Below are 23,062 nucleotides of genomic sequence, written 5' to 3'. Positions count from 1 at the left end.
TATATGTACTTTACGCATATGCATACTGTCCAATAATAGTCTCGTACGATACATTTTCAAATCAAAATATATTTTTCATGTATTATTACGTATTGTTTTGGTATTATAGACATAAAATAAAAAAAATAAAAATAGACTAAGCTCTATAACTTTTTTAATTAAGCTTTGCCATTGAAAATAGGGGATTCTTTGTTCAATTGTTCCCAAAACAAAACAAACAAACAAAAAGAGAAGGGATTAATAGGAGGGGTAATTTGGTAATTTAGGGGGAAGATACGAAGGCTCACCTTCTTAAGGTTAGGTCACATGATTGCCCGAACCCGAAATAGGGTCAGGTGGTCACCAGACGTCGTTCTCTTGAGAAATCGACACGTAGAAATTTTTGTGGGACCCTTTGCATTTACTGCCCCTCTTCTCTCCCTCCATTTTAAGGATACTCCCATTCCGCTCATCTTTTCCCTTTATTGGTCCAATCACCTGCGTCTCACGTGCCAACCCGTCCTCTCCTCTCCACCGTCGGATCCGCCCTTAGATCTTCATAACCAGTGTACTATATGATTCCTCTCTGCCCAGAACCCCCCCATAATCACTTGTCTTAAACACACACAGGTAGAGAGAGAGAGAGAGAGAGAGAGAGAGAGAGATTCTGAAACAATTAAGGTGGTAATGGAAATTGGGAGGATTTAGAATTATAAATTGAATATAATTAGTTATTGCAGGAGGTGGTCGTCATATATATAGCGGATTAAACCAAGGAGAGGTTTGCTTTTGTGGTTGGGCTAGTGGGAAAGTACTAATATTGTTGTAGGGAGAGAGAGAGAGAGAGAGAAATGGGGAGGGGGAGAGTTGAGCTGAAGAGGATTGAGAACAAGATCAACAGGCAGGTGACCTTTGCAAAGAGAAGGAACGGACTATTGAAGAAAGCCTACGAGCTTTCCGTTCTTTGCGATGCCGAGGTTGCTCTCATCATCTTCTCCAATAGAGGAAAGCTGTACGAGTTTTGCAGTAGTTCAAGGTATACACACAAAAAATTTATATTACTTGTTTTTACACCAAAACAACAAAACCGCTTTTCTCTTCCTTCCAATTTCCATACAAAAACGGCAAAAAAAGAAGAAGCCTAGCTAAGCTGCTTCCTCCCTCTAGATTCCCCGTTTCCTTCTTCCCCCCTCCCATACATGTCCAGACTATCATCACCATCATCTCTCTCTTTTTCTTCAATTTTTGAATTGTGTTCTTCTATATATCCTATCTATATATCTATGTTAGTTCATGTGTAGCTAATTTGTTTGCTTTTTACATCTCCAACGCTCTTTGGCGTGAGGCTTCTTTGCTGTTTCCGTCGGCCTTTGATTTTTTTTGCTTTTGTTTCCGTTTTGGTGTATGTCTCGGCGTTTTTAGCAGCTTCACTGTTTCTGCTTTGGCATTGCTGTTAGATCTGCAACTGGAAATCCACCATAAAAAGACGATCACTCCATTCCACTACTCTTGTATATTTTGACAACAATTAACAACTAGCCTAGCTCGCTCCATATACTAGCACTCTCTCCCCCAATTTTTTTTTTTTTTTTGTTTGCTTTGATTTGTGCAAGGAGAACCCGAAACTATTCTTTTTTTTTTTTTCGTGACTCAATTTTGTTTTGTTTATTATTTTATCCATAAAATTAAAAGATTTTCATCTTGATTTTCTCACCATAAAAGCGATCCGATCGATCCATAAAGAGCATTTGAATCAGCAACTGTGGAGCTTTGGACTCCGGTTTCTTTTTCATTATGTACAAATTTGGTTTCTGTTTAGCTCTTTCTGCAGTTTTGAGCTCCCATTTTCATCCGGGTGAGGGTGAGATAAACAGAAGAAACCTCGTACGTGCTTCTCTCTCCCTCTCATCGGATCAATTTTGATTTCGAAATCACTGAAATTCGTTGCTGTTGTTAGTGGAATTGAACTAATTGGCCTACAATTCGTTCAGAGAAACTAATTACAGCAGCGATCCCTCTCTTCCTTTTTTTTTTTTTTTTTTTTCTCTGTGAAAACCTAGCTGAATTATTCATCTAGGGTTTTGTTTTTCACCTGAATCTTTCAATTGGGGGCCAACTTTTCAGAGTCTGAGGTTAATCTCTGTACTGAAATTTGAAGCCAGAAATTATCGACTCTGTGAATCAAAATTCTCTTTGTTTTTTTTTTTTCAGAAAACAAACAACTGATTACACGGTTTTTCCAGTTCTCCAAAGGGTGGTTTCATATACACACGTTTTCCTTCATTTTTCCACTGGATTTTAGTCTTCTCTATGAAAGACCGACACAGATGGCCTTCAATCTGATTGACGGCGTATTCTGACTCTAGGGTTTTTCCTGTGATGTGACTTAATGTGAAGAATTGACTCGTTTCGGGTCTCGTACTTGTGAATTCTGAGACTTGTTTACCTTGTGTGTTCTATCTAATCGCCGTAAACAATCTCTCTGTATCTTTCTCGCACGCATTTTTAGGGCTTAACATATCATCACACGCTACATTAATTATAAGTACTTAATATTTTTCTTAATTCTTATACAGAAATTTAGTTAATTTTTAAAGGAAAAAAAAAAAAGAAGCAGAAATTGATGTGTGTCTAATTTGCACTATATATATGATTAGACTATCTATATTTATTGATCATGTAAATGAAATATTCTTTCCTGGAAAAAAAAAATTGTTTTTGTTCTTTTTAATTTGTTATTTAGTTTCTTTTTAATCTTGAGTTAAATTCAAGTTTTGTTCAAGTCTCACATCTCATATCCAGATTAAATCCTGTGTATTAGCTGAATTAAGCATGTGAAAACTAGCCTTATGTATATACTGGAAATGATGAACTGCAAAAATGTTTACCCCTATAGATTTGTGTTGGGTAAGTACAATGTTAAAAAAGTAACCAGCATTTACAAATTCAACACAAACAATAATTCATCCTGTCACTAAACTCAATATATATAATCTATGAAAAGACCTCGAGCGTAGATCTCAAATGAGTCAATTAGGTCCTGTTTTGACAAGGCATTTCCTAATCTTAATTTCTCTTATTTGTTAGTTATTTGTTGGGGTATGACTCATCTTCACATGTATATAACTTGTCATATATACTACATAACAAGGCTTCTGGTATCTCTTGCTTTCTCTTCATACATAGTATTTTGATGCTCTTGCTAAGTTTCTAAATGTATAAAACTTCTGATATTTCTTAATGTTAATTCTTTTACAAGCAGCATGCTCAAAACACTTGAGAGGTACCAGAAGTGCAACTATGGAGCACCGGAGACAAATGTATCTACAAGGGAGGCCTTGGTAATACATTGGTTTTATTGGAGATATTACTCTACATAATTAATTAGGAATGTTGATGGAGAAAAGGGAAATAAAAGAAACAACTCCAGTCAAGAAAACAGTAGATTATGACAATGGCATTGAATTTGTTGAAGACAACTGAAATTGCTACTAATTGTATCATACTTCATATTTCCTAATTTTCCGTTATTAACAACTATCTACTATTAATTGCCGAACCATTATAGTGGTTGTGTAGCATGGTATTAACTTTTGATAACAAGATTGTTTTATGTTTGAAGTTCCACCCTTGTGTACTAATAAGTGTTAGCTCAATCTACATATATATAGTTGAAACTTTCAAGAATAGCTTAAAATTTTTATATTTAGTAGTTATCTAATTGTTAGTTCAAGTTTCTTTTTCCATTTCTAACTTAATTCTTCAGATCCCTCCATTGCTTGATTAATAGTAAACGGTTACCAAAATATCTGTTCTTAGTATATAGCTTAGAGATCCACAAGTACTCAAGTCATGAAAATGGAAAATTTAAGGTATCATTTGGATTTATGCAATATGTACTGAAATTATTTGGGATACTAGTAGTTTACTTGTTCTCTTTAACGTATCATACATCTACCTAAATTTTACTTGTTCAAGTGGTTACATAGTTTGTTAGAATGTAATTAATTGTTATTAGTAACTTTTGGAAATAGTGGTATGCTAAATATGGAATTATGGTAATTAGAAAAAGAAAGATCTCGAATTCAAATTGCTGTACCACAAGCTTGCAGCTTTCATTGAGAGTTATGTGTTGCTGTCGTTGTTCATCTTGTACTGAATACTGAACACACATACTACTTCTCTCTGACCATAGGAATTGAGTAGCCAGCAGGAGTATTTGAAGCTCAAGGCACGTTATGAAGCCCTACAAAGAAACCAAAGGTAAATCACATGCTTATATATATATGACATCTTCAGTTATACAGAGTTGCAGAGCTAATCACTAGGCATGTACTTAATTCGATCTCTTTTTACATTAGGAATCTTCTTGGAGAAGATCTTGGCCCTTTAAGTAGCAAAGAGCTTGAATCACTTGAAAGGCAGCTGGATATGTCATTGAAGCAGATCAGATCAACACGGGTACTTGACCTCATCTCCTTTACCATTTATAAATTATCACATCGTTTTCCTCACAATAGTTCCACTAATACTTGACACTACTCACTACTGTCTAGAGGTTTATGGTTTTCAGACTCATCATACAAATTGGTTTTCTGGGTTTAATTATCAGCTCCGCCATGAAACACTCTAACAAGATATCTCACATTTCTTGCCTCATGGTTTTTATTATATTGTTAAATTTTCCAGAGGAGATTTTTACATCCAGTTTCTTGGTGAAATTTTTTATAAGGAAGTCCAAAAGGATTCCTTCAATAAATTATTTAGCTTGAGCAGTTTCTAGATTCTTCATTTCATGTCTAATATTTTATATGATTTTGCAGTAGTTTTAGTATTAAACAGCTGCTTCTTGAATATAAAAAATGAATCTATTCCTGCAGTTTGATGTATAGTTGACAACATTACCAAGAGAGTTGAAGTGATTCTTGATCTGACATTACTTGAGAAATGTTTTCTTTTATTTCCATAGCATGTACTGATCACCATCTTCTACATGCTATATATAGGTACGTAGAAGTACTATGCAGTGTAATAATTGACAACTCTACTCTCTTTGTCATTCTGCTCTCTCAAGTTTTTCCAAAGACATACTAATTTTTAACTATATATTGCAGTGGTTTATAATAATGTGTTGAGAACTTAGCCAGCTACCAATTTTTATTCTCTGAAACTCTTTACTCCTTTTTAAAAACCATGGTTCCTTTGAAAATTTGAGTCTACACGCATGCCCTTGTTGGTTTTAAGTGAATTGAGTAGTTTTTTATTTAAAAACCAAGAAAACAGAATTGTGTTTTGAAGTGTGAAATGCTTCCAAGTAAAGCATGACATAGATGATGTAAATCTGTAACCTCAATATTCTTCCGTTACAGACCCAATGCATGCTGGATCAGCTCACAGATCTTCAGCGAAAGGTATGAGTCCTGACACATCTACCCTTTGGTTCAGTTCATTTACAAAAAGAAAAATCAAACAAGATAGTTCTTTTCGCCTCCCTCATCAGATCATCCTAATATACAATACATGGTTTTCATTTATTTGCAGGAACACATGCTTAATGAAGCAAACAGGACACTGAAACAAAGGGTAGGCTATGTTTCCTAGCAGATATATTGGTTTAGAATGATTTTAAAAGGTGACATATGGATAAAGTTTTGTGTAATGCTACTTATTTTGCAGTTGTTTGAGGGATACAATGTACATCAACTCCAACTGAATGCAAATGCTGAGGATGTGGGATATGGCCGGCAACAAGCTCATCATCAACCTCAGGGCGAGGGCTTCTTCCAACCCTTAGAGTGCGAGCCCACGTTACAAATTGGGTGTGTATCTAGGTTTTCTTATATCACAGTACTGCAGCATCTCTTCTGGGTTTAACATAGAAGGGTATGACCTAGAGTAGGTTTGAAATCTTCCTCAAGAAATGTTCGTCTGTGATTTTGCAGGTATCACCAGAATGATCAGATACAAGTTGTGACGGCCGGGCCGAGCGTGAATTACATGGGAGGATGGCTGCCATGATAACAATAAGAACACAGAGAGCAAGCAACTCTGTGTGGTGAAGCCATGCATGCACGTTATGATGTTTGCAGCTGTATGTTTATGTTTGTTTCATTATGTTTTCATTTTTATAATTCTGAGCAAAACAAACCGATCATCAACTTGTAATAGTATGGATTTATGTCATAATTAACTCTGAACATTAGAGTTGTGCGTGCGTGCTCTCGAGCACTCGCTTCTTTTAGCTTATCAAGCTTGCTTTGCAAAATTAATAATTACTAGTACCCCTTTGCATAGAGTGTAAAAACTTTGCTGTCTGACCAATTTGGGGCAAGCTTGTTGGTAATAATATATTATAAAATTACTGTTTGACCATGTTGTTTCGCTTTCGCTAACAATTTATCTCTTTTTATCAAATTTTGTGTTGTTTGAAATGAGATAACACATTATTGTTTTAACTTAATAATTTCGCATGTATTTTAAAAAATTGAGAATGTAGATGCCGTTAAACACTATTTTTTAGAGTTCATACTTGATACAAACGTCACGACAACTTCCAGTTCCTAAAGACGCATATACCCAACGGGCATCGTGTCACCCAGCAGTACAAACCTGAAATTATCATAGCAAACCAAGGGCAAAAGCGTGAACTCCTGTCAAAAGACCCATATGCCCAGAGAACATCATCTCAGACAGAAGTCACTCCTGAAATATAACAGAAAAGCAGTGATGAAAAAGTCTTCTCCAGCCCTTGATGAACAGTAATTACAGTGAACTCATCTCCAGCGCTTCTAGGTATTTGTCAATCACTTGATTGACAATACCTAAATCACTTTGCTTGGGTATCATGGTCATTATTGCATTTTGGGTCTGTTAAGGTATTTGAATTGGGCCTTTGGTACACTTCTCCTTTTGGGTTAGGTTATACACACACTACAGGTTTGCTATTTCCCTTTTATCGGACCCAAATGCTATAGACACTTTGGGCCTCATAGAAAGTTTTAATTTGAGATTATCTTCATTCCACGCGTTTCAAAATTAATTATCTGAATAAGAACACGTGGTGGGGAGGGCCAATCACTGCCCAGCAGGGGGGGTGTTTTGAGTATTTCACTTTAGAGAGCAGGGGCAGTTTCAGAAGAGATGGAAAAATTCTTTTTTTCTGATTGAGTGGCCGTAAGGCCCGTGGTGGGGAAACCCCCACCTAAGTATTTGCCACACCCTTTTCATGTGATTTTATTTATAGAAACATTCCAAGGGAGTGTTCCATTAAAGTTTAATTTATTCAGACATGAAATCCCCTTATGATCTTGGTATTTCCAATGACAGTTTTCCACCTTATGATAAGCATAAAAAATGAAGAACGAGCATCATGAGGATCCTTTGTTAATTGTTATAATATTATAAGGAATCCTCGTGGGTCATGTAAATGCCACGAATAAGGGACTGTGACCTCAAAGCCATCTCTTTTGACACTGTAACTATTTGTGTGTCATCACTCATCATCGAGGCTCCCACCACCTTCAATTATATGGCTACATTTTCAAGTTTCAACTTTCAACCACCATATTCAGCCAAATGTTGCACGCCATGCTTTTATTTCTTTATTAATTTATTTTTCATCAAATTGTTGGTATAAAAAGTTTAATTAAACGTGCTTGTCTAGATTAGCTAGTATATGACCAGAAAAAGTCTCACTAGCTAGTCAAGTTCCATAACTCTACCCTTGTAAATGATAACAAAGTAATGTAAAATTATTGTTAACATTTTCAAATAGTTCATGGAAAAAATAACGTCAATGTCTCGTGAAACTATTATTATTTGGTTTTTTGAGATTTCAGTTGCATAATTTAGTTGGGTTAGCTAAGTCTCGCTCTATTTTTTTTACCAAAAAAAAAAAAAAATCTCACTCTATTTTATTGTACTATGTATTTTTTCATCTTCAATCATTCATATGTACCTTTTAGTTATATACTGGAATGTTACGTTTTTCTAACCAAAGTATTCACATGTTTAAATTTTCTCTCATCAGAAACAACAAATTCAACAACGTATTATATAATGCTCAGTAATATTGAAATTTTGAAATCAACAACTATTATATTAACTCATTTTATAAAACATCCCGCAAACAGGGATTAATATAACAAATTAACTGACAGAATATTTTTCTTTTGCCTTTTTGGTAATGAATAGAGGAATTTAGAGAAGGCGCGGTGGGCGTTCGTTAGAAGCTGGGAGAAGATAAGGTCCTTCTCCTCCTCCCACGTCATATCCGGGCCCCGCCCCAAAGCCCAACCTTCACTCGCACTCCAATCCACATCGCGTTTGCCACATACGCACACACCTTACGTGTCGTCCTATCCCAATTCTCTTCTTCTTCTTCTTCTTCTTCTTCTTCTCTGGTGTTGCTCCGCGCCAACAGTTTCCATTTATATCCGATTTCCCCGCCCTCTTCTGGATAAAACCCCTCAACAAAATTTCACCCAGATAAAACAACCTCTCAAATCCCTCCACCTGTGCCCTTCCCCCAATTTCGAATTATTACAAAACGGAACGGAGAAACAAACCAACCGCTGTTTCTAATAGATAGAATATATCTGACTCTTCCTCCACTCCTATCCATTTGCCTCGTTTTTAGCAAATCTACCTCTCTTCTTCTTCTTCTCTCCCTCTCTTCCAATTTTGCTCTGTTGACTCTCACATCATATTGTTATTCTTTCTTCTTTTCGATAGAAAATTAGTGAAGAAGATGATGAGGAGGGAGCAGCATCAGGACCAGCAATCTAGGGTTTTCTACGAGCTTTCCGCTCTAGTTCTCAGCCTTCTGCGGTCGCCGCCCACGCCGATTCAATTTTCCGATCAGTCTCCCGCGATTCCGCCGCCGCCGACGAATTCTTCTTCTTCTTCTGTGTCTAGCTCTTCATCCAGGCGGCCGGCGGCGGCGGCGCAGATCTCGCCGGCGGGGTTCGCGTCGCTGATGCTGGGGATTTCGATGGCGCTGATGCTGTGCGGATCGGTGACGTTCTTCATCGGGTTCTTGTTGATGCCTTGGGTGCTCGGGTTGGTTATGGTGTTTTATGTGGCTGGAGTCGTCTCCAGTCTCTCTGTCTTAGGGAAGTCGATTCTTTGTTACGCCCCGCCGCCGCCGCCGCCGTCACCGCGGAAGGAGATTCCGGGTAAATATCCCTTTGCGTTAATGATAAGATTAACTGTCTGCTTTGCCTTTCTGTTATCTTTGATATTATCCAAATGGTTTCGTCTGTTTTTGCTCTTATTTGCTATTACAAGGTTAGATTATTCAATAATTAGGAATGCAAATTTTGTTATTGGATTGAAATCGTGATCGGAATGGAATAGCAGAATAGATTGGTTTCATTATTTTGTTGTAGCATTTAAGTTACGTAGGTGTGATCTTCATTTTTTTTTTTTTTTTTCGATGAAGGAAAAAGGTACGAGTTTATGTATATTTTTGGGGTTTGTAGCCATTGCTTTTACTTAAAATTAGGAAGAAAGAAAGTGCAAATTAATGAGTTAAGATAAAATTTCTTTTGCTAAATTGACAAACTGTTAATGTGTCCAGCCAAATCACCTCATCTGCACCCTGTCTAATTTGCCGCCTTTTTGTTTTTCTTTGCCCTGTATATGTGGCTTCACCATTTACAGATAAATTCACATTCTTCGACAGCTGCTACTATTATGCCAAACTTCCAACCTTCATCCACCAAATAATATGTCTCTTCCATGCAAAATCTGATTGACCAAAAGGTACTAACTTCCGGTTTTCCTCTTGGATTCATAAAAATGTTCTAACTTTAGAAGTTTTGGTTTCATGTATGATTGAATATCATTGTCAATGATCTTACTTTCCTATATGATCGGATATTTGTGGTATATTCATGACATGTCAGCTTCTCTGTAGTTTGTTTGTCTAGTCCTGCAACCTAGAAGTTAGTGGCACAGAAATAAAGGTGTAAGCCAAAATTGCTGGTTCAACACTAGAGACAAGAATGAGGAGAGAACAATGCAAGTGCAGCTTACATAAGTTAGGATTGCGTGGTTGGATGTAGTTCTACTTAGCCAGGAATGACGCTTGTCAACAATTTACCACCCTTGGTGGGATCTTAGGGATTGAGATTATAAGTTTGCTTCTGTTGGCATCTGTATTCTTTTCATCTGTATCTAGGAACTAAATACAGTGATGCAGGTAAGGAATATATATGCTCACATGAATGGCATTTAGAACATCAACCCTGTTCTTTTCTCTTTGTTAATTATCAGATAAATGCATTTCTGTCCCAAGTAATTTATTTTACAATCTGCAATTTATCAATCACTCACTTGTAAGGTCTCTATTGGTGCAGCATGGAAGTTATTGTGAAGAAGTGGAGAGGAGGTGTTACAAGAGAAAGAGTTGATATGTTTATTGAAGGGGCGGAGCAGAGCACCAGAAATGCTGCTGCGAGTGGAGTGCTGCATATAGGAGGAACAAATGAATGTATAGGCAATTCAGGATGAAATTATATAATGGATCGATCAAGCTGAGAGATCTTGAAGTATTGATGATGCATGAACAGTGGATAAATGTTTTTATTAATGTTCTACTGAGTATGTGGATCATATGGCTTCTGATAGTGAATTGTTCAAGGATATCATCATGATATTAAGTACACTTTTTTTCCATCCAAATCCAATGAATTCATACTTTGAGAGGAGAGATGGGAGGGAGGCTGTTCCAGTATATGTCACTCTCTTTTGTTCTCAAATTTGTAAAATTTATTCCTTGGTGATTTTTTTGGTTAAGGATCTATCCCTGCCTTCAGTGTTAATATATATCATGCTTTTTCTTTCTTCAAGCAAAACTTCTGGGTTGCTTTTCTTTTCGTTAATACATACAGAATTTTCAACGATAAGGTTTGGTTGTGACTTGTGGGGATTGGGATGTGAATTGAAATTTGATATTGACTTTGCCAGTTGGTTTCAGTTCGGTTCAGCTAGCATGGGGATTGAATCATCTCTATCATGATTTAATAACTGGGTCAGCTATGAGCCTATGAGTCTCTGACTATGATGCTGATGGCTAAAATTAGGTAATTGAAAATCCCAATTAGAACGAGTAGAGACAAATTGGTTCTATCGTAGTTAAGTCACCCAATGACCACCCCACCAAGGTCACGACTGATGAAGGCGAGAAGCAGTAAGAACCACGAGTCCTTGTCCCAGAAGGAATGGGACTTCCTGACATGGCATTAACTCGGAAGCCTTCACAGTCTTCCAGGGTTTGATCCAAAAGGCGTGTGAAGTGCGAAGAAGCAAGCAAGATCGAAACCCAAAACTACTAGACTTCTTGTTCAGTTTTACACTCAACAGGGATATGGACATGGCTGACAGCCTGACAACGGTGAAAGATATGAATCACACACGCACTCAATTTCTCCGAAAAGAAAAGCTGGCAGAAGCTTCTTTGCAAATGGGTGCTAATGAGTTGAATTTTTGATCAATCAACAACCAGTAAATGGCTACAAGAGTCGAACTTGGAACCTCTTACTTACGAAAGAGACTTATGCCACTAGGACCAAATGGTCGTGGGCGGGTACTAATGGTCGTGGGTGTGTAACATATATGTAATTATGAGTCCATATGTAGATTGTAGTTAAAGACTTGGTTCAACTTATAAATGAATAAGCAGCTGCAGTCAACTGTTGAAGAAGTAATAGCCCTTTTATAAATTTATAGCAAGTAATTGTTTCTGAATCATACATACATAAGAAAATGAACTGAGAGACAGTTGCTAGCAAATGATGGTGGTCATCCAGTGTAGATGTGAACGCCAATGGCGATGAGGAAGATGGTGATGAGGCCAAAGAAGATGATGGTGTGGACGAGGATGGATAGTCCACTGGTTTGCATGTTGCCAAACTCCACCACTCTGCCCTTCCCCGGCAGCTGAAACAGTAGCCCCGGACTTAACAGCACAAACAACACCACCGCTATCACCACTGGTCCCCAATCTGCCATTACTACTACTGCAGTCTACTTCTTGATCACTTCTTCTGTGTATAGTTGATCAGTTTGTGTGTGTAGTGAAGTTACCAACTCAAGGAACAAAGACTTAATGTTTCTCTCCAGCTAAGCTAGCGAGCTATATATGCTGAATTTAAAAGTTTAAGGAAAAATGTGTTGGCAATTGAGATACGGAAGTAAGGAATATAAAAAAGAGAGAGCAATCAGAGTATTAGTGTAGTAGAAGAAATCTTCAACTGAAGTAGTATAAATGTGTATGAACAAATAGTCGGTGGCTTGTGGTGGGATGCAAACGACACATGGGGCAAAGTGACATGGTCTTGAAAATGAACCCTTTAAAGTTTAATTAACAGGTGTTGAGAGTCCTTCTTATGATTTAGACAACTTACACACAGAGTTAACTAATCACTCTTTATAATAATCCCCTGTTATGCTCTTCACTTGCAATTAAGGGTCATCAAATGATGAACAAGTTCACCACGTCTCCTCATGCTGATGAAATGAATATCACTTTAAGGATAGATAAGATGCATATGCTATATGAAATGAATATCCTGATTTGTTAAGCTTTTTAAGATAACCAAGACATAATTAATGAATATAAACTCACCAACTCAAACGGCTAAAGAGGCTAATGGCATTCTGTTTTACTCTACATGCCCTGCAGGACTCGTGCTCCCCTAGTTGTTAACTTGAGCTAGAAGAGTCACAAATCTCAGATATAAATTGTTTATTTTCAGAAATTAAGTTTCAGTTTCGTGCGTGATCTTGAGGATTGGAAGAGGCTCTTAGCTTAACCCCGAACAGGCATTTACTTGATGAAGTTGAGAGTTCTCTCATGAATTAGCAACATATGTAATGTGTAAACTCAGTAGATAGAAAATCCGCCAATTTGGTTGATTCCCCCATCCTGTTCTTCTATGTACCTTAAGCTTTATTGATTTGACATGTTTGCTTGGAGATTTGAGAGCAATACTGACTGGCCAGATGGTTCTAGCTAGCTTAAGCTTCTTTCAAGTCTTTGAAATTCTTTTATGTACCTTAAGCTTTAGTGATTTGACATGTTTGCTTGAAGATTTGAGAGCAATACTGGCTGGCCGGATGGTTCTAGCTTAAGCTTCTTTCAAGTCTTTGAAAGCTCGACAGGTTAATTTACTCCAAAATTTGTTGCCGGCAGGTTCTAGCTAGCTGGTAGAGCTGGTAGTCCTTTAGTCAAATATTGTTGCTGTAGATTTACACCTTAATAGTTTTCCTAATAATTGAGGCGACTTATATGAATTATATGGGGCCGTCCACTTTTTAGGTGAGGCAAGCTGGCTAAGCCAATCAGCAATGAAAAGGCACATCCAAACCAGAACCATATATTCAACCACTTACGTACTAGTTTATTTTCACAACCTCAACACAATTAACACTAACTTCATTCAGCAAAGGACACAAATTGTTGATCAAAACAAGTTTAACTCTTATTCAAATAGAATACAATCACTCCAGTGGTATCAATACCCAACAAACAGAACTGGAAAATATAAATTTGGTATGTAAGAGAAGAGTTAAGACTACTACATTCTGCTCTTCTTGAATAGTTTGGTCAAGTAACTGCTAGGACTTTAACCAAGGTAAAAGTGGACCTTAATGGCCAACAAGAAGACGCAAATGAGAGCAAAGTAGAGGAGGGAGTGAACCATTATGGCTGCGCCGCTCGTGTGAAAGCTTCCAAACTCCACGCACCCGTGCCGCCCCGGCACCTGGAACAGCAGACCTGGCGACAACAGCACGAACAGCACCACCGCAATAAACACCGGTCCCCAGTCAGACATGGTGATAGTCGATCCTTCCAGTACTCACTTGTTTGCCTCGCAAGAAACTTATTTCGGACCAAACAATACTGCACTCGGTAGTTTTAGTAGTGAAGGTATTGCTACAATCAAGAATGCAATGGGAGTATTAATACAGGAGAAAACTTGAATGGGAAGGAAAGACGAGACTGAAAGAGAGGATAAAGAGAGAGGAAGTGTTTGTGTGGGTGGGAGGAGGGTTAGGGAAACAAGTTACTTTGGATTCATTCCCGCCGTCCCATTATGCATGTGTCGATCTGCTGGAAATGCCATGTGACAGACAAGGTCGATCGATCATATATCAACTGCTAAGTTCCATACACTTGCTTTGTTCTGTTTCTGTCTCATTAATGCTGCTGGTGACCCATCACAACGTACATGCGTTCTCATAATAATGTGTATATTGTTTAAGGAAAAAGAGATTTGAGAGAAATTGTAGAGAGAATTGTAATCATATTATTGAGAATAGGAGCCCTATATATAGGGATTACAAAGTACTAGTTCTAATGTTACAAGGAATACCAATCCGTGTAGGATTGGGAAATCTAGAACCTTCTCTCCTATTGCTACTCCTAGTTTGATAAGGCACACTAAATCGATATTCCTTCAACACTCCCCCTTGTGCCGCTTCAAACTTGGTGGTGACGCTTCATCCGTTGCCTCGTTAAAAACCTTGCCAGGTAACAAAAACCCTGTGGGATAAAAATAACCCTGGTCGAAAGACAAAAAGAGCACAACACGTCTTTCACTCTTCGAGATCAAACATGTAGACATCATATCTCCCCCTGATGTCGATATCTCCCCCTGATTGCTACAATCGTGGGAGTTCGGATAACTTTCTCAATCCGATGCTCTTCACATGTTTCTCGAAGGTGGATTTAGGTAACGACTTAGTGAATAAGTCCGCTACATTATCCTCTGATCGGATTTGATTCACTTCAATCTTTAGAAGTGATTGTTGTTGCTGATTATAAAAGAACTTAGGCGATATATGCTTGGTGTTGTCGCCCTTGATGAAACCTAACTTCATTTGCTCAATACAAGCTGCATTATCCTCATAAATGCATGTAGGTTCATCTGTGGTAGACTTCAAACCACAACTTCTTTGAATATGTCTTATTACAGACCTTAGCCATATACATTCTCGTACGGCTTCATGTAGAGCAATAATCTCTGCATGATTTGAGGAAGTAGCGACAATGGTCTGCTTTGTAGACCTCCAAGATATCGCAGTGCTTCCCATGGTAAAGACATAACCTGTTTGGGAGCGACCTTTGTGAGGGTCAGAGAGGTACCCTGCATCAGCAAAACCCATCAAAACATCATTGTCGTTTTGATGGAGGGGGATAGAGTGAGGCCGGCCACCCTTGGTGATGGTGGCGGCGTTGGCGGCTACATGGCCGGCCACTATGTTATGGTGGACGGCGGCTCCATGCCTAATGGGGTCCGATCCCATTCTTCCGTCATTCCTCTTCTCTCTGTAGAGATAAAATAGGCCCATATCAATCGTACCTCCTAGGTATCGAAAGATTGTCTTTACACCAATCCAATGGCGGCGTGTTGGCGCGGAGCTATGTCGAGCTAACAAGTTCACTGCGAATGAGATATCTGGTCTTGTGCATTGAGCTAAGTACAATAATGCGCCTATTGCACTTAAATAGGGTACTTCGGCCTCTAATGGTTCTTCGTCCTCATCCTTTGGACGAAACGGATCTTTTCCGGGCTCAAGACTACAACCAATCATGGGAGTACTCACAGGCTTTGCTTTATCTTCATTAAAGCGCCTTAGGATTTTCTGAGTATATGCAGACTGATGGATCAAAATCCCATCACTACGGTGCTCGAGTTCTAAACCGAGACAAAACCGTGTTTTCCCAAGATCTTTCATCTCAAATTCGGATTTCAAGTATTTAGCAGTTTCCTTCAACTCATCTAGAGTTCCAATTAGGTTCATGTCATCGACATAAACTGCTACGATTGCAAATCCGGAACTTGTTCTTTTAATGAACACGCATGGGCATATTTCATTGTTAATATATCCCTTCCCAATCAAGTAGTCACTTAGACGATTATACCACATCCGTCCGGATTGTTTTAATCCATATAGTGAGCGTTTTAATCTTATTGAAAACGCACTCCGTGGTTTAGAGCCACTTGATTTGGGTAATTGAAGTCCATCTGGAACCTTCATATATATCTCTGAATCTAGATCCCCATAGAGATATGCTGTAACCACATCCATAAGCTGCATGTCAAGTTTTTCAGAAACTACCAAACTGACAAGGTAGCGGAACGTTATAACGTCCATTACCGGAGAATATGTCTCCTCGTAGTCGATTCCAGGGCGTTGTGAGAAACCTTGCGCCACAAGGCGGGTTTTATATCTTACCACCTCATTTTTCTCATTACGCTTTCTAACAAAGACCCATTTATGACCAACAGGCTTTACACTTGGGGGTGTCTGCGTTACAGGCCCAAATACCTGTCTCTTTGTTAGTGAATCCAATTCAACCTGGATCGCATCTTTCCATTTAGGCCAATATGCTCTTCGTTGACATTCTTCAACAGAGCGAGGTTCGATATCATCATATTCTATAATTCCTTTTGCAATATGATATGCAAACGCATCATCAATTGCCATAGAATTTCTATCCATCATCTCATGTACACTAGTGTAATTTATGGAGATCTCTCTATTCTCTAGAGTTGGTTCTGGCATTGGAGCGTCCCCCAATGATGTCTCTCGGACATAACCATAATCCAGAATATTCTCATGAGATAGATTATTCACATCGATGATTAATGGATTATTTTGTGCCAAACTCGCTTTCTTTCTTGGGCGAGAATCCATCGAACCTATAGGCCTCCCGCGCTTCCTGGCAGGAGCCATGGGCCTAGCCACAACGTCACCATCACTGTGAGAGGGGACGTTGGCGCCATGCTCAATTGCCCTTGAGATGGCGTCATGTCCTCTGATTTTAGGGACATCAATCCTTGCAGGCACGTTTGCAGCAGGTATGTGTGATCTCGTCACTTTTACGATATCAGAAAACGCATCAGGCATCGATTCTGCTACGTTCTGAAGATCGAGAATTCTCCGCACTTCAATTTCGGACTGTGCGGTTCGGGGATCAAGATGAGACAGAGTGGGGACAGACCATGACAATTCCTGTCGTTCCTGTTGAACATTGATGTTCTTATCTCCCCCTAACGACCGGAAGACTGTCTCATCGAAGTGACAATCCGCAAATCTTGCGGTAAAGAGATCGCCTGTCAAGGGTTCTATGTAGCGGATAATTGTTGGAGAATCATATCCAACGTAGACGCCTAATCGTCGTTGAGGACCCATTTTGGTGCGCTGTGGCGGCGCAATTGGCACATAAACTGCACACCCAAATATGCGTAAGTGCAAGACATTAGGCTCATACCCAGTCACCATCTGGGACGCAGAGAAGGGTTGAGTGGCAGTAGGCCTCAGACGAATAAGCAGAGCTGCATGCAATATTGCATAGCCCCAAGCAGAAATAGGGAGATTGGTGCGCATTACCAATGCCCTAGCGACCATTTGTAGTCGTTTAATGGCGGCTTCTGCGAGACCATTTTGGGTGTGAACATGAGGAACAGGATGTTCAACATCAATCCCAATGGGCATGCAATAATCATCAAAAGTCTTTGATGTAAACTCTCCAGCATTGTCTAATCTTATAGACTTAATAGGATGATCAGGGTGGTGAGCCCTTAACTTAATTATTTGTGCTAGGAGTTTAGCAAATGCAGCGTTCCTTGTGGACAATAGCATGACATGTGACCAGCGTGTCGATGCATCAACCAACACCATAAAATATCTAAATGGTCCGCATGGTGGTTGAATAGGTCCACAAATATCACCTTGGATTCTTTGCAAGAATGGAATATTTTCTTTAGTGTCCTTTGCATAGGATGGTCTCGATCCTAATTTTTTGCTAAAGAGCAGGCTTTGCAGAACGAATGATGGGCTTTAGAGACAACCAATGAGGATTTTGGTTTAGCCATGAAGTCACAATTGACTTTAGAAGTAGAAGGAGGAGTCAAACAATGATCCATGGCGTCAATGCCATGTTATTGCCGTAGGGGGTAGACGGCGCCGGCCCTAAGTGGCCGGTCTTGCACAGTCTTGGCGCCGTGAGGCGTAGGTGCATCTCCTCGAACCAATTTTTGGTTTTTACTTCTCTTCGTTCTGAAGAATGGATGTCCGTGTGAAGTCTTTAATATACGGATCATCATATCACGACCTGGGTGTCCCAGACGGTCATGCCAAAGCCTATATGTGTCAGAATCCCATAAATCATATAACATGATTGGATTCAATTACTCGAATAGTGGTTGCATACAACCCACTAGATCGACACATAAGTTTCTCTAATACTCGTTTATGTCCGTAGTCATTAGAGGTGATGCAAATGAACTCTTGTCCATTCTCACAATGTGTTTCCACATGAAAACCATTGGCTCTTATATCTTTGAAGTAATAAAGTTTGAAAAATATGTCCATGACATGAGATAAAATAAATCGATACTTTATTAATAATAACCAATGATTACATCAAAGTTTCGTGACCATAATCTAATCCAAAGTAAAATCAAACATTAGACAAATTGTAGTCACTCAATTCGTTCGGTAATTCCAATTAAATATGACCAGGGAAGTAGAGAGAGATGTCGGTGGAGCAAAGCTCTCTTAAGTACCACTAATCTCAATTACTTTCCTAGACATCATACTTAATTGAGTACGCCTAGAGGAAAAGAGATAATCCAATAAGTCATTTTATTGATTAAGGCATAATTGCCATTACATAATTCTTGGAAATTAAAAGACTATTTTAAATACAAATCTGCCGCATTCTATCTTCATCGCCAGATTTAAAGTCTTTTATAGCTCGATATATTACCATTGATCAGGTACTCCATAAAATACCATGAAGAGGATGCTCTCTTGATTGAGGTGTATTGACACAATACATATGGTCCCTAGAACCAATGGCGTTGGAATAGTGCAATCATGGCCAAAAATGGCGCCATGGTGTCCAACCCTATACCCTCAACGTCGTGACTCCTATGGTCATGTTAGGGTTTTCTCAATCAATTTGTTATTTTGTGTTTTTCCACAAGCATGCATAAATAATATGATGCAGAGAGCCTCCGAACAATATTTCATAACTCTTTCAAAGTTATAGTGAAGCAGATATTATTCCATCGTGCTTCTATGTTCGGAAAGTTGTGAATGTTACTAAAACGTTCACTAGGCGCAACCCAAAGGTTGTTAGCGTTATCCTCATTCATGTACTCAAACTGGAGGGCCATCTTCATGTGGCGCTTCATCAGGGTAAATGCCCTGGAATTTTCTATCTCAGTTTGTGAGTCTTGAGCGGTTCCTTTAGAACAGGGCTCTTGGATTGTAGGCAAATAAATATCCCGTGCCCGTAGAATCCAATGGAGTAAAATCGAGCTCGTTCAAGTCTTACATCCTGAAAGGAAAGCAAGAACGTATTAGTTTCGGAGTCAATGCTTCCACGAAAACTAATATAAGATTTCTGAGCCTTAATGCTACCAAGAAATCGATTTCCAAGAATATTTGGATTAGACCGAAACAATGATGTTTAAATGGTCAAAATCTATGCTCACGAACGCTCTTAGTCCGTAGCTTACGAACGCTCTTAGTTCGTTAAATCGATGCTTACGGACGCTCTTAGTCCGAAGTCTTACGAACGCTCTTAGTTCGTTAATTGCGTGAATCCCCACGATTCCGCTTTCTCAAGAATCGAACCCACGTTATAAGAAAGGTGGGATGTAGAAAAAGGGAGGTTGCAAGTCCCCGAAGAAAAAGAAGGAGAAATTAAAATTCGGAAAGCTGGAACTTTAATTTAAAAACTTACTTGTTGAAATTCGGAACAGATTCTCTTCTGAACATCTTGCACTTCGATTGGTGTACCGGTCTCAAAACAACTCCAATAAGGCTGAAATTCGGAGGTCAGATAGAAGAGACAGAGACGAACAACTTTGATGAAGAAAGGATTTTGATCTGAGGTTCTGAAATAGACGTTTCGGGGCTTGCAAGCAGACGGATGTGCACAGAAACGGAAAAAAGGATGCAGTGGTTGTGCGTTGGTGCTGCAGGGGCAGCAGACGTGCGGCGGTGTGCAGGGGCAGCAAAGATGCGTGCGCAGGGGCGCGTAGGGGAGGCTAGCGTGGGCTAGGAGCTGCGGTGATGAAGAAGATTTTTGGGTTTTTGGTTTGTGGTTAGAGTCGTGCTGATAACGTGTTTAAGGAAAAAGAGATTTGAGAGAAATTGTAGAGAGAATTGTAATCATATTATTGAGAATAGGAGCCCTATATATAGGGATTACAAAGTACTAGTTCTAATGTTACAAGGAATACCAATCCGTGTAGGATTGGGAAATCTAGAACTTTCTCTCCTATTGCTACTCCTAGTTTGATAAGGCACACTAAATCGATATTCCTTCAACATATATATATATGTGTATCATCCTAGGATCAACCAAAGGAGTTGGAATTCGGTCTTGCGAAACCCTTTTTTTTGTTTTTTGAGAATGTCTTCGAGGTTTGGGTGAAGTTGCAATACGGAAATAAAATTGCTTACTATAACAGTGGAAATTAAAGGACTTCGAGGAGCTTAAAGCATTGATATTATGAACTCAAGAATAAATTCGCATAATCACTCGAGCATCGAAAGTGTTTATACTATTTTTATGAGAGGAATGAAAAATTAATAAAAAAAAATTAAAACGCAACTTTTACAGATGAATAATTTGTTGATAAAAGCCTGTTTTGAATTTAAATTCAACTTTTGCCGTTAAATTTTCTACCCGTACGGCCTTTAAATCGTTAAACTTTTGTGGTAGTATATTTTTAATTGAAGAGAATTAATTTAAACATTTAGCTCCAAGGCTCGATGTCATAATGTTAAGATCAATGATGAAGAGATAAAGCCACAAGACGGAAGAAAATTACTAGCTATAAGAGTATATTTAACAAAGTTAGCCATTTTTTAGTTAAATTTTAGCTTCTAGAAAGTTATTTTGGCTAGCCACTCTCAAAATACGTCTGCATCAGTTCTCTCTATTTTAGCTAATTTTGAATTTATATTATTTATTGAATAAAGAAAAAATAGTTTGGATGTATTTATAAATTACATATAATAACTTAAAATGAATGTTTTAAATTAATGAAAATAATAGAAAGCCTCATCTCGCTCTCTATATTTAGGAGAGAGATAGCTAATTATTAAAATAGAGAGCCACTTAGGAGTCTGGTCAACTGGTAGAATTGATAAAAAGCTAAACATGCTCTCCAAAATAGTTAACGAGCCAAGATAGAGAGTTTGCTAAAGATGCTCTAAACACACAAATTTTGGTGAAAATGACATTGTTGAGCAAATTGCAGGAAGGATGCAAAGAGAGTTGATGCGAACTAGTTGATTTAAAAAAGTGAATTTTACCAAAATTCCATGCGCTATATATAGCAAGTCGTTTTGGCTCAAACACGACCACATTTGAAGTGGGAGTTAAACCACAATTTTATTGAAAAATGAGGTTTTTGATGAGATTCATATAAGACTACTGAAAAATGTCTCAGCTATTTGAAAATTACTCAAAACCTTGAACGATAACGATCTTACTTGCTAAATGATATGCACTAGGTGTTGGAGATTATAAGCTCGATTCTTAAAGATAGCATGAAACAATACCTATGAAATTTTAAAGATTATTAACTTATTATGATGTTATAGCTAGCGTCGTTACAAGCACGCATGAATGAAAATAATTAGTTGTTTTAAAAAAGTGAAAGTTGTTCGAAAAATTCGTATGTTGTACCAAGGCATTTTGGTTCAAACATGAGAAAATTTGAAGCGAGAGTCAAATTGCAATTTTGTTGAAAATGAAGTTTCTGAGGTTCATATGCAACCCGATGAAACATGTCTCAGTCTCTGAAAATCTATTCAATTCTTTTAAGAGTAAACATGTGAATCGTAAAATAACACGCATTAAGTATTGAGACTTTTGAGCTTGATAATTAAAAATAACATAAAGTATCCAAATTTTATGATAATAATCTATGATGTGAGTAGATTTTCGATACGATCACAGTATCACGTGAATAAATTCTGATTGGTGGACGATCACGCCACGTGACACGATAACCATACCTAAAATCTCTCAGAAGTCAATAGTGACCAAAAATAGTTTAATTAGTAGTTTCAAGAAGACCAGCTAGCTAAGAAACAAATAGATACTCTGGCATTAATAATTTGATTACTTATGGTGCTTGTCATGTTCAATGTGCCAATAGTGAAGATTCTATTTACTCCCCCAGTCCCTTGTGGACACCAAATATGGATATTGACATTTGTCACCATTATGTAATCTTATATATTACGCCCTCATTAACGATACAAGCTAGTAAGTGCTGGGACATGGAATAAAGAGTTTTCGGTTGAACGGCCATTTCGATCTTGTCAAAGTCACTCAGTTGTCACCGATCAACAAAGTAACTGATTAGAGGGTTTAAAAAATTTAATACATTTCATGATTGAAGATTTCGGTGTTGCATTTATTCAATTATTCCACGTTGGTTTTTTAATTTCAACACAATGTAATATATGGTTTTAAATTTAGGTGACGATACGACATCTACTTGACTTTAAAACTCAACTACTCAAGAACAACAACTTCTTAAAGCATACAGTGATCAATACGTACTTAGACAATTTTTCTACCGAATCTACCAATCAAATAACAAAACATAAAATATGTAAGTTTACAATTGTTGAATAATAGAATACAATACGAAATTTTCTAACCATGTTACCTCACTCAGTGACCAAATGAACAACACTATTAACGTTACATCCTTGTAGCCTTTTGTTAGAAATAGTGCAAACTCATTGTCTACTTTCTCAACCAACAATACCTAAGAGGCAGAAGCAATTTCGTACGTTCTTTGTCTTGAATTATCCAAAAAAGCACTTCACCTATTAGAAGACACAACGTTGCCTCACAATTTCATCCCAATCATTCTTTTAGCCACAATAGGGACACATAGTTTGACAATCCCACTTTTTGACGACTCCAATCCAAACTAGACAACAGCCTCTCATTTTTGAAATATCAATAGTAGTGAATTGTTGAGTGCAAATGTATTTTTATCATTTTCTCCATGTCCTTTCT

At 38.1% G+C, this 23,062-nt stretch overlaps 4 protein-coding genes across 7 annotated transcripts; 2 read left to right on the top strand and 2 right to left on the bottom strand.

Annotated features, from left to right (window-relative positions):
* The first annotated feature begins 460 nt into the window (after nt 1-460).
* On the top strand, nt 461-6,351 carry LOC133709153 (agamous-like MADS-box protein MADS4). Of its 2 annotated transcripts, none has more exons than XM_062134789.1 (8): nt 461-1,015; nt 3,239-3,320; nt 4,175-4,242; nt 4,341-4,440; nt 5,349-5,390; nt 5,521-5,562; nt 5,656-5,798; nt 5,922-6,351. In XM_062134789.1, exons 1-8 carry the CDS (start codon nt 831-833, stop codon nt 5,995-5,997), a joined length of 738 nt encoding a protein of 245 aa, XP_061990773.1. In that variant the 5' UTR covers nt 461-830; the 3' UTR covers nt 5,998-6,351. The 2 variants fall into 2 exon arrangements, with proteins under 2 accessions (XP_061990773.1, XP_061990774.1); XM_062134790.1 differs by having other exon boundaries at nt 464-1,015; nt 3,242-3,320.
* Nucleotides 6,352-8,304: 1,953 nt separating this feature from the next.
* LOC133708628 (uncharacterized) lies at nt 8,305-10,784 on the top strand. 3 transcript variants are annotated; one of them, XM_062134101.1, is made up of 3 exons: nt 8,305-9,155; nt 9,665-9,744; nt 10,341-10,784. In XM_062134101.1, exons 1-2 carry the CDS (start codon nt 8,729-8,731, stop codon nt 9,706-9,708), a joined length of 471 nt encoding a protein of 156 aa, XP_061990085.1. In that variant the 5' UTR covers nt 8,305-8,728; the 3' UTR covers nt 9,709-9,744; nt 10,341-10,784. The 3 variants fall into 3 exon arrangements, with proteins under 3 accessions (XP_061990085.1, XP_061990084.1, XP_061990086.1); XM_062134100.1 differs by having other exon boundaries at nt 9,643-9,744; XM_062134102.1 differs by lacking the exon at nt 9,665-9,744 and having other exon boundaries at nt 8,313-9,155.
* An 894-nt stretch (nt 10,785-11,678) lies between these two features.
* Nucleotides 11,679-12,225, bottom strand: LOC133708629 (uncharacterized). The gene has a single exon (XM_062134103.1). It carries the CDS (start codon nt 11,992-11,994, stop codon nt 11,785-11,787), a length of 210 nt encoding a protein of 69 aa, XP_061990087.1. The 5' UTR covers nt 11,995-12,225; the 3' UTR covers nt 11,679-11,784.
* Nucleotides 12,226-13,399: 1,174 nt separating this feature from the next.
* LOC133708630 (uncharacterized) lies at nt 13,400-14,117 on the bottom strand. The gene has a single exon (XM_062134104.1). The coding sequence runs from the start codon at nt 13,818-13,820 to the stop codon at nt 13,611-13,613; it is 210 nt and encodes a 69-aa protein (XP_061990088.1). The 5' UTR covers nt 13,821-14,117; the 3' UTR covers nt 13,400-13,610.
* Nucleotides 14,118-23,062: the final 8,945 nt, after the last annotated feature.

The sequence above is a fragment of the Rosa rugosa genome, chromosome 5, assembly GCF_958449725.1.
Source record: "Rosa rugosa chromosome 5, drRosRugo1.1, whole genome shotgun sequence".
Taxonomy (NCBI): domain Eukaryota; kingdom Viridiplantae; phylum Streptophyta; class Magnoliopsida; order Rosales; family Rosaceae; genus Rosa; species Rosa rugosa.
The sequence above is the reverse complement of the archived record's forward strand: the minus strand, read 5'-3'. Positions and strand labels throughout refer to the sequence as shown.

Bases quoted from the DNA above. Each gene is read 5' to 3' on its own strand.
- LOC133709153 (XM_062134789.1), top strand. From the start codon at position 831: ATGGGGAGGGGGAGAGTTGAGCTGAAGAGGATTGAGAACAAGATCAAC. The intron at 4,243-4,340 runs GTAAATCACATG...TTTTTACATTAG, and splicing joins GCCCTACAAAGAAACCAAAG to GAATCTTCTTGGAGAAGATC. The intron at 4,441-5,348 runs GTACTTGACCTC...CTTCCGTTACAG, and splicing joins AGCAGATCAGATCAACACGG to ACCCAATGCATGCTGGATCA.
- LOC133708629 (XM_062134103.1), bottom strand. From the start codon at position 11,994: ATGGCAGATTGGGGACCAGTGGTGATAGCGGTGGTGTTGTTTGTGCTG.
- LOC133708630 (XM_062134104.1), bottom strand. From the start codon at position 13,820: ATGTCTGACTGGGGACCGGTGTTTATTGCGGTGGTGCTGTTCGTGCTG.
- LOC133708628 (XM_062134100.1), top strand. From the start codon at position 8,729: ATGATGAGGAGGGAGCAGCATCAGGACCAGCAATCTAGGGTTTTCTAC. The intron at 9,156-9,642 runs GTAAATATCCCT...CACCATTTACAG, and splicing joins ACCGCGGAAGGAGATTCCGG to ATAAATTCACATTCTTCGAC.